General features: G+C 36.6%; 1 protein-coding gene across 1 annotated transcript; it reads right to left on the bottom strand.

Moving 5' to 3' along the window:
* Positions 1 to 6,629: 6,629 nt before the first annotated feature.
* Positions 6,630 to 9,080, bottom strand: LOC145936328 (uncharacterized). The gene has a single exon (XM_083038422.1). It carries the CDS (start codon positions 8,741 to 8,743, stop codon positions 7,502 to 7,504), a length of 1,242 nt encoding a protein of 413 aa, XP_082894548.1. The 5' UTR covers positions 8,744 to 9,080; the 3' UTR covers positions 6,630 to 7,501.
* Positions 9,081 to 10,871: the final 1,791 nt, after the last annotated feature.

Raw genomic sequence — 10,871 nt, 5'->3', positions numbered from 1 at the left:
CGACGGACTTGTAATAAAGCCGAATGAAGCATGTATGACGCGTAAAGTATATTTCTCTTCTCTTACGTGCTCGAATCGCGCCTTATTCAGCACAATATATTTCCAGTCGTTCTTTTCCCTATTTCCCTCCGACTCTTATTCCACGCGTTTAATTATTCTATGGATATAATTTCGTACACATGTTCGATTGTCATAAATTAAAACACAAATCTAAAATAAAATGCATTAAACTGCTCTCTTTTATAAAAATCTTCTCTCTTACAAGAATCAATTTTGATTGTTTAGAAATTGTTCGTAAAATTCTGCTTTTATTGTTACAAAAACTATATATAAATTTTTAATTGCTAGTTAATTCTTGAATATTAAAAATTTTAATTTAATTTAATTTAATTTAATTTTTCTTATTTAAAATTTAATTTAGATGCTTCTGAATTATTATCAATCCTCTTCTCGCAAAACACTGCTTGTAATTATATATATATAGATTTCTTTTTTCTCTTTATCCTTTTATTTATCACACGCAATAGATATTCAAGCGGACATCGTTGGTCGTTAATCCTCCCTCAATACATTTTTCATCTCTTTCGTTTTTCTCTCCCTCCGACGCGTTTATTCCTATGCTCTCTCCGCCGCCGTTTTTCTCTCGGTTGCTTCGCCATATAACGCGTCTTGCTTGCATCTTCGTGTCGAGCGACCGCGACTGCTCATTCATTCATCCATTCGACGAGCCTTCATTCATTCATTCGTTTAACACTTTTGTGCCACGCGGAGATACGGGTCTTCTGTCGTAGCGCTATACGCGCTTGGGAACCTCTTTAACTGTTTTGTATAACATGATTAGTCTGGATACGTATCTCGGTTTCCCGTCGACGCCGACGAAGGATAGAATATGGCTTAACTTCTCTTTGTGATTTGCTTCTTGATATTAAAATATATACACAATCCTCGAATTCTAGACTAAATTAACAAAGAATCGCGGGTCTTCTTTCAAGTGACTCGTCTAACACTAGAGTACAGAAAATTACGAAGCATTTGAAAAATTCTTCTGTATCAAAGATATATTTACCCCCATAATCTCTGAGATAAATATAAATTTCTAAAAATATTGGAATAAGAATGTGTTATAATGCAATGATAATAAAGAAAGTGTAGACAATAAAATCTAGGAAAATGATTCATCAGAAACTGAACAACTGTGTGACTGCTATCAAGCTAGTTTAGCTATTTTCAAGAAGGTTGAATCAATATGCTGCTTTCGCAGGAGTTATCTTACAATAGCCGAAGGATTAAATATTAACGTATACCTGGACATTGATTCATATTATGACGTACGATCTTAAAGCACAGCATGAAGACAGCAAGTTGTAATAGTGGTTGGTCGATATGTAGGCATACATTTAAATATTACATGACATTATGTAGTGTCATATGAGTTTATAAATATACAATATATACAGTTAGATAAATCCTTTTATTTTTCTTTCACTTGCTCGTAAAATTTACTGTTATTTAACAAAATCTTAAATTGACATCATCACTCAGTCGTAGTAGTGTTTCAAATTAAAACATTTTGGTTACACATAACTTATCTTTCGACTTCTTAAGTGCGCTTTAATAAAATTTTAGCTTGAAGTCTATCGTTATTATTTAAGTTCTTATATGTACATATTATATTTAAATGTTCTTGTATCGCATTTTTTGATGTGTATACATGGAATCTTTTCTTCTTATCCATTGAACTGTTAAATTATACATTTCGTTTACACATCGTGTTGCTCATCGTCTTCGTACGAAATGGATCGCGAACACTTACGATGATTCGGTTCGGAGACGCGTAGGTGTTTCCGCGAATAAAGAGCGAACACGGTCGAAAGCCCGCAAAGTAGTTCAAGCCAAGAAGAGCCAATAGCGAGCGCGTAATCGTTGGCAATAATATGCGTGCGGAGGTGGTGAAACAGCATACACGCATCGCCTTAACTCTTCTTCCGCGCTCAAATAAATTAAACGAGTTATCGCGCGCGAGACAAGTATAGACGCGGTGTTACTTACATAGGTACGACGCGGCCTTACGTCATACGCGCGTGCCCGAGAGAAGAGGACTACAACTCTCCATCCTTGAATCTTACTCGAAATTAGCCGCAATCAAAGTGCCACGTCAACGTCCCTTCTTCGCCCTCCGCTCAACGACGACGACGCTTCTTCTCATTGTCTTCTCGTTCGCGGTCGGGGAAATTGGCGCGACTTCCGCCGCGAATCATCAGCTCGATGATGATGAATTCGGTGAGTCAGCGCGGATCGAGCCGCGCTCAAGGAAAGCTTGGTCAGTAGTGCTACTGAAATTACGTTTGATCGATCGCGATTGTTTCACCAAGCAAAGGGAGAAGAAAATCTTTCGATCAAACCAATAAATTCACAATGTTTATCTCTCTCTCATCACAATTTAATTATTTGTAAACTATTATGTAAAATGTAACAGGCAAAGATTATATTATACATATATTGATACGCAAATTTATTTATCTACATAAAATAGATCATTTTAGTTGAAAGACGTTTGGTAAGATTACGTTCAATGTGATTTAGTAATAATTTCGAAGAATTACGATCATCGGCGTCAATGACACAATTAGATATTGATTTTATACGCGTGCATATAGCTACAGAAATAAAAAAAAGTATAAAGGAGCACTTGTAAGTGTATACGCAAATGTTGCAATTTTAATCCGTGTGTAATCTTCCCCGTCGTGGGACGGTAATCGCTCGGAAATCTTTGCGATATAACTGGCGTGCAACGACTGCGAAGCGTGTTTAGTGAAGACCACAGATCGACCACCATTACGTTCGAAATGCATCCCTATAGGCTGGAAACTGGTCTCGCCCCCGGAATTCGTTTTCTGCACGAGGGTGAGTCCTTGTATATCGCAACGAAACCAGTCTTCCCTCTTCTTGAACATCGACATTGGTGTCTGCTTCGAACGACATATCTACCCCACCATGGGTATAAAGCGATGAAAATAATATAACGCACCGCCACCGAAATCTATTGACACGTCACCCCACGTGCACGCACACGCACGTACGTCCTCCATTCACAGCTACATATGTGTGCACGCGAGAGAAACGAGAGTCGCGACTGGTTGTCGAGATCGAGATGTTGGAGAACCCCTCTGTAAATAGGCAAGATGGCGATGTCAAAATAACCGTAGGTAAGCCATGAGGTGGTCCAGATTTCTATTTCGACATACGATGAATTTTAAGAGTAACGAGAGCTCATGTCAAAAAGAATCTTTTTTTTAATGATTAAATTCTATTTTTTTTTGTTATACAGACACATGAAACGTTCGCTTAAAGAATCGAGATTTATAAGAAACTTCTCAAAATTTTTTCATCTTTTTCTTATTTATAAAATTTTATTAAATAAAACTGACATTATTTAAAAGTTTCTAAATAGTTTGCCACTATCTAATTATTACTGCAATATCATGAATCATACATACGTCTTTACACTAATATGAAAGCAAATGGAATAAGAAGAGTAGTCATGTGTGAATAATAAGTAAGAGCAATGTTCGAGTTAACATTGTAGAGTAATATAGTAGACATAATATATAATACTATAACGATACACGAGCCAGATATTAAATACACACACATAGTTGGATTCAAATAGTGCTACGAGGGCATTGAAAGACCACGCGTCGACTAGTGCGGGCGCATTTGCGAATAACGCTGACGACATCGACAATAATGTAATCGCGCAAAGTAATTCAGCCAGTTACAGACTACTTACTAAAATGCTAGAAATACTTATAAACTTTACGCGCTTTGCACATATAATGTCGAATCATGAAGAAAATTACGCATAAAAATCTACTTATGCCAAAATCTTAAAATAAATGCTAATCTCATCTGAGATTTAAAAATATCAATTTGTATTTTATATTTAATATTACATTTTATTTTTAGTAAGATCTCTTTTCAAATAAGAAAGAAAAAATAACTAGTTTTATATTATTTATCTATTAAAAAAATAATTAAAAAGAGAGATTTGCAATAAATGGAAAAAAATACGCCTTATGTATATTATCGAATATACAAAGAAAAAGAATATTTTTTATTCTTGCGCGTGCAAAATTTAATATTATGATATATATACATATAATGCAAATTCTGTACTAATTGCAAATATATTTTCAAGTTGAATAGTTTTAATTCATTTTACAAGTAGATTCCAAAAATGTGAAAAATATGAAAAAGTTATTACAAATGAATCTTCTTTTATTTGTGATATGTCAACCTTTTCTTTTTAATTTCTTAAATTTAACAGAAAATTAAAATACATAAAAATAGATATGTTTTTTTACGCTAATAAAATGTTTGATATAGAAATAAGCTTGATATAGAAATAACAATGTAAAATTAGCATATAAATGAGAAATTTATATTCTATCAAATATTCTTGACAAATTGATATGCAAACTTATGCGCGTATGTATGTCCTCTATATGATGTTTATCGACCGCCTTCATCTATATCTCTATATAATCTATCATATACAATGTACAAAACTCATTAAAAGAGCGTGTCACGATACAAACGACATCATCGTTCTCGCGCATTGCGTAGAGACCAACACTTATAACGACAGTGAACAACACCTATTTCTCGACACGTAGAGAAGCAACACAACATGCATGCCATAGACAACTTGCCACTTGTAGCAATTGACCACGCAAGTATTTACCGTCCCCTTCGGGCTACGTGACGCTATGCAATGTGATTTCGCCTTACTTCGGACATGTTACGTTTGTTCATTTATTCTTTTATTTCCAATTGTAACTACTTGCAACTTGATTCTCAATATACAACTATTCAACCCGTCACGTTTTGCGCAATGAACAAAATTGACATTATGCGAAAGCATTGATATAAAAATTACTTTAATGATTCAAGAAACAGAGATTCATCGATAATTTTATAAGAACTGTGACATGTATAAATCATAGAAAAATGCTTATTATAATATAGTCTCGCTATCATATTCAAAAGTAATTTAAATACCCTATTTAATGAACAATTCTAATATAATCTATGCTGCGTTTACTAAATGGTGATATAATTCACCAGTCATTAATTTATTTGTATGCGACATAAACTTTACAATCTTTGACAGAGAAGTTATCTAAATTTCTGTACGTATCACACAGAGAGATAATGCCTATTTGATTGGAAAAATAGAGGATTAAGAGGGTTAACAAGATTCGCGTACCAGACAAAACCGCCGCGTTAGCCACTCAAAGGTATAAAGATGCTGAGCACGTCTGGTGATGGGCAGGCCGCGCGGGTCACAATCCCATCTGCCGATCCTAACCGGTCTCTTTCCCTCTCATTCTCTTCGGCCCTTCGGACGTCTAAACTCCTGCTGGACAAGCGCGCGCCATTATCTTATTTACGCCCCATTGTCTCAATGTATCATACTAATATCGCGCCTGCCTCGTACCGACCGACAACACGCTTCTGAATGCGTGTGCACGTGAATGCGTCGCACGTTACGATGAGGAATGTTTACAAAAACTGTCCCTTTCGCAATTTTAATAAAACTTGCCGAGCTTGCATAGAAAGCGAACTAAGGTGTAATTTCGATATGTTCTTCTATACTTTTGTTGACATTTAAATTCAAGGGTCAAAATTATCTCTCCAAGTGTTACCTCTGACAAGTTTCTTTTTGATAATTTTCAAAAATATTTTCTTATCATGCATAAATGTATATATATATATTTAAAACTACAAATTTTTTAGATAAGAGAGATATGTTTGTATTGCTTAGTTGTGACAGAAATCTTATCCAATCTCTTTGTGTACAATAGTCTGTCGAAAAGATGACCATTTTTTTGTTTCCTTCCCTTCTTTATTGACATCTTCAGAAAAAGTGCTAAGAGATATTGAGTTTATGTTTGAGGATTCTGTCCTTTCATCCCTGTTAAGAACAGCAAAGTGGAAAGCCAAGAAGTATACTAGGAAGAAGGTCAAAATATGGTTTATGGTTATATTGTATTGCCGCACTAAAGCAATTTTGTGCAACGGTAATCTCGTAGGTTTAATTTTTAATTCTAAACGTTGCATCATTATTCCTTCGTTCTCAACGAATCAGACCTTCTATACTCTGTTTTGACAGTCGGTGGGTTCTGCCTATTAATTTTATGAGCGGTTATAACACGCAAGGTCCTCCTTAATTTTAAACAGAGAAATCTGTTTTATTTAATCTGATTTTACTTAATATTCTTCTACAAAAAGAACAATATCAGACAGAGGGAATGAATACTAATAAAAAACAATTATATATAGAAATTATTATTACAAATATTTGAGAAATTGGTATGATCGGTATGTATATTGTGATTTAAATAAATTCAATCTTAAAATTAAATAAAAATACGATAAAAATTAAAAGGATAAAAATCATATATAATAATATTACTATATATATCGTATACTGATACATTTACTCAAAAAAGAAATATTTTTTAAAATTTCATATATGAATTACAATATATATTGGCAATATATTTTTTCATGGAGATATGTGAGGTAGTTATTAATTGCGACATAAAATTTTTAAAAAGGTCTCCGACATTTATTTTGATAATCATACATATGTCTCTCGCACGCATTTTTATTTTACCGATCAGCTCTCTATATACATATATAATATATTCATAATATATTTAGCAACAATTTTCTATCTATGTACACATATCTTGTAATAAGAAGCCACGAATGGCTACCTATAAATTTAACTATATACAATTTATCGATTAATCGATACTGTACACAAATACAGTCCGTCAATAAGAGATCATAAGTTAAAATTTTATTTACGTAGCTATTTGTATCATTTTTTCTTTATACTATTCTCCTATGTATATATATATGAAAGGAATCGCTGTAAAACTCAAATGTCATATTTTGATGAACTTTCGTTAGCAATACCGTTATTGAACATTGTGTAAAGTGTGTGTGTATTTAATATTATATTTACAAGAAAAGCAATATCGTGAGTCGTGTATATGTACAGAAATATAGGAACGAGTAAAGTACAAATTGACTGCAATTAATTATATATTTACAATTATATGTATATAATTATTGATTATATTCCTATTGGAAATACTGGAATTGTCAATAAAGATTTGATCTTATTGCGTGTGTATGGGTGCTACATAATGCCAATCAATTTCTCTCGATAAACAGATTTTTCATGCTACATATCTTGGCTGCTAAAATCGCATTGTCAATAATATAAAAATAAGTTTAAAAAAATCTCCAAGAGTTAAATTTAGTCCAGCTAAATTTTTCACAAATTTTTCTTTGGCTATATATTTATATTATTATAAAAATTTAACCTGACGAACATAACGATAATTTTACGTGCAAAGCAAAACTATGCTGCACTTCCCGGGGGGGGGGGGGGGTCATTTCTGAAGAAACCTTGAATTACGATTCAGCTTTGTCGGCCGGTGAGGACCGTGATAGGTTTTAGAAGAAGCTGCGGCGGATTAAGAGGAAGCGGTCTCGGCAGTTGGATGGAGTTGCAGATGGTAACCGGCGGCGAATGCGGAGCCATCGGCTCCGGACTACTTCCGGGCGAAGCCGTGCTAGAGGCAGGCTGACTTAGAACTGGCGTTTGACTGAGATGATACCTAGGTTGTTGACTGAACACCGCTGCCTGATGCTGATGCGCTGCAATAGATCTCAGGGTGGTGTAGAAGTCCTGATAAGGATTCCCTGGTGGCGGGAGTCCGGACGCCGCAATACTGGCGGGATAACCCGTAGGTGCTTGCAGTAGTCTTTCCACGGAGAACGCTCCGTGAGCCGCCGGAGGTGCCGCCGTCGCTGGAAGAGGCTGCGGTTTGCAGGGCAAGCCTGCAGCCGATGCAGTTGCTGCTCCAGGCAACAAACTAGCCGGATATCCAGCCGGAGTTGTATAAGAAGCGGTCACCGGGGGATATCCAACGGCGCGATGGAGACACGGTAAAGTATAGAGCGACGCCGGCCACCCTGGTGGCGGGTAAGGCGTCGGATAAAGTCCATTGAGCACTACACTCCTCTTGAAGGCTGCCAGTCGAGACCTGGAGGCCGCCGTAGTCCTGCGTCGAAGTTTTCCTGTGGTACCCCCGATAAACACGTCCTCGGAACTTGGGTCTAACATCCAGTAGTTGCCCTTTCCCGGATCGTCATAGTGACGGGGCACCTTGACGAAACATTTATTAAGCGATAAATTATGTCGAATGGAATTCTGCCAGCCTTGTTTGTTGTTCTCATAGTAGGGAAAGTGACGCATTATATACTCGTAGATGCCATTCAACGTGAGTCGTTTGTCAGGACTTTGCCGAATGGCCATCATGATCAATGCGTTGTAACTGTACGGTGGTTTCTCCGCCTTCTTCTTGTCCTCTGGTTGCTCTTTCGAATCTTGCTGATTTGTCGGACTGACGGACGTTGTATTGGTAGAGCAATCCAAAGGCGGCGTTTCCGTACCATTACCGGTAACGTCAAGATCGCTGTCGCTATCATCAACGTGACCGGTATCGGAAGAATCCGAATGGCTGACCGACGGCGCGGGTGTCACGGCACAAGCTTCGGGTATGATGTCACGGATAGCGAAGTTGGTCTTCGGAGCAGCCCGTAGCAGCGGCGAAGCTGTCACGGTATGCTGCTCGCTTGAACTCTCCATATTCACCATACTTCGAATTCGCTATTCACCGAGTAATTACGTCGTATCCCGCGCGCACATCCAGCCTCGTTGCTGGTTACCGCAAATGTTTAAGCCTCGCATAGGATCAGCGTGTCTTTAGATTACGCGAATGACTTAAACATTCACACTCATGTTCTATATCCGATTATGACATCGAACATTTCGCCACCTCAATTACAATTGCACATCACTGGGTATGCGTTTCTCTTAAACGCGCCACCGTTAGGCTCGTTCGTTCTCCACGTTCGTCCCTTTACCGTTGTACGATGTGAACTGAACACTCGTTCAGCAACACGTCTGTCTTCGTTCTGACCGTCTCCCCGCCACGAGTTCTATTTATATACCCGGTACTTGGATACGCCTACCAGTAGCGGCATGATATGCCTTGAGGGGCTCGCTGACCAATCGTGGTGGTAGTACACCAGCAACGAACGCACTGTGTCGCTGGACCCCACCACGGTGTTTGCGTCCAATGTTTGACAGCAAACAATGCAAGCGGTGCGGAGCCACGATGAAGGCAGGGATTTCGAAGGTGCCAGCAAGGCGCAAGCGAACCTAGAGCGACCGCGCAACATAGTGGGGAGCGCAGCCGCAACTAAACGTGTATCCCTGCGTGTGCAAACAAATTCAACGCGTTACATTCAAGTTCTTTACGCCCTTCCACGGGATTGGTACGTTCTTGCACGCCGCGAAGCAGGGTTACAGGATCAGCACGGGAGGAGAAATGAATACGGCGCGATCGTGTGTGCGTATATGTGCGCGTATGTGTGTGTATGTGTTTTTATCTTTCTTTTCGGCGGGCGAAACGTTCAATTTTCATAGCGCGGCCGAATATGGGGATCTACTTGTTGTAGAACGACGTCCGCACACCTGGTGCATCGACTCGATGCACATTTCGATCGAGATGCGGTGACAAAATTACCGTAGAGCTTATCGAGGATATTACGAAATCAACACAATTCTCACAAGTTTGCGAGACGTCTAAGCTATTAAATTATTATTATACATATATAGCATTTGCATATCGTGACAAGAATAAGATAAAATAAGGACGCATCAGAATAAATGCGCATGATAATTATAATCGATATAATTAATAAGGCAATTATTAATAAGTATCGTCTTAAATTTACAAAACAAAGTCTAATGATGGTAGATTTGTAGCATAATCGAGCAGTTTTTTATAAAGAGAGATAGATACTTTCCTTTTAGGTATACTTAACCAGTTGCATTGCTTCGACATAGAAAAATTGATTCAGAAGTCGTCAAAAAGACAACTTATGAGTTAAGTTGAATAAATTGCTGATAAATATTATTTTTACCTTATATTTTAATAAAATTAAAATGAAAATAAGCAAACTTGAAAATAAGTAAAAAAGATGTTTGTGTGATTTGGTGATCTCTTTGTATCCATTTGTGTATGTGTGTGTGTGGTGCAAATACAGTTATAGGGTCCAACTGAATGGAAACTTTTCGAAAAAAGGCTGCTTTCCATTGTTTCAGTTATTTCCGTTATATATAGACCGAATTTTGTCGGCATTTCTTTAACGCCAATTTTGCAAATAAAAAACATATTTTTCTATCTCTTCGATTTCTCCGATGCGTAGATTACGTTTGTTATTTATTACTCTATTAAAATCAGTTCATAAAATATTACTTTTCATAAATACAACGAGTAATAGTATCAAAAATAATTTTATTGGAAAATATGAAAATTGTTTCGAGACACAAAAGTTTATTTATTCTATAAATCTCAAACTCTTTAGTGAATATATTTTAAATTGGAAATATTTGTGAATCTCTCATTATAAATTTAACTTTATGTCTTTATAAATTATTATTATCTTAACTCTATATATAATATTAGTGATTGCTTAATTATCTCAAATAAATAATATTTGTTAATTGATTTAGTTTATTGTGATTCTAATACTAATCATTCACTGACTGCATTTAACATATCTGAGAAATGCGTATATGCACTCTAGCAGCTGCTCGCTCTATGCAAGTCACGCTAAGAGAAGGAAGAAAATTTGTCTATATATTAAAAATAAAATTATTCTATTTGGAATTTCTCTTATATCTACATATAATGTTCTACGAATTTGAAATTATA

Source organism: Prenolepis imparis, unplaced genomic scaffold (assembly GCF_030444845.1).
Source record: "Prenolepis imparis isolate NDT839.2.m4 unplaced genomic scaffold, iyPreImpa1.0 SCAF_5, whole genome shotgun sequence".
Taxonomy (NCBI): domain Eukaryota; kingdom Metazoa; phylum Arthropoda; class Insecta; order Hymenoptera; family Formicidae; genus Prenolepis; species Prenolepis imparis.
This window is presented reverse-complemented; position numbering and strand designations above follow the sequence as displayed.

What these genes read in the sequence shown, in the direction of transcription:
- LOC145936328 (XM_083038422.1), bottom strand. Translation starts at nt 8,743, where the DNA reads ATGGTGAATATGGAGAGTTCAAGCGAGCAGCATACCGTGACAGCTTCG.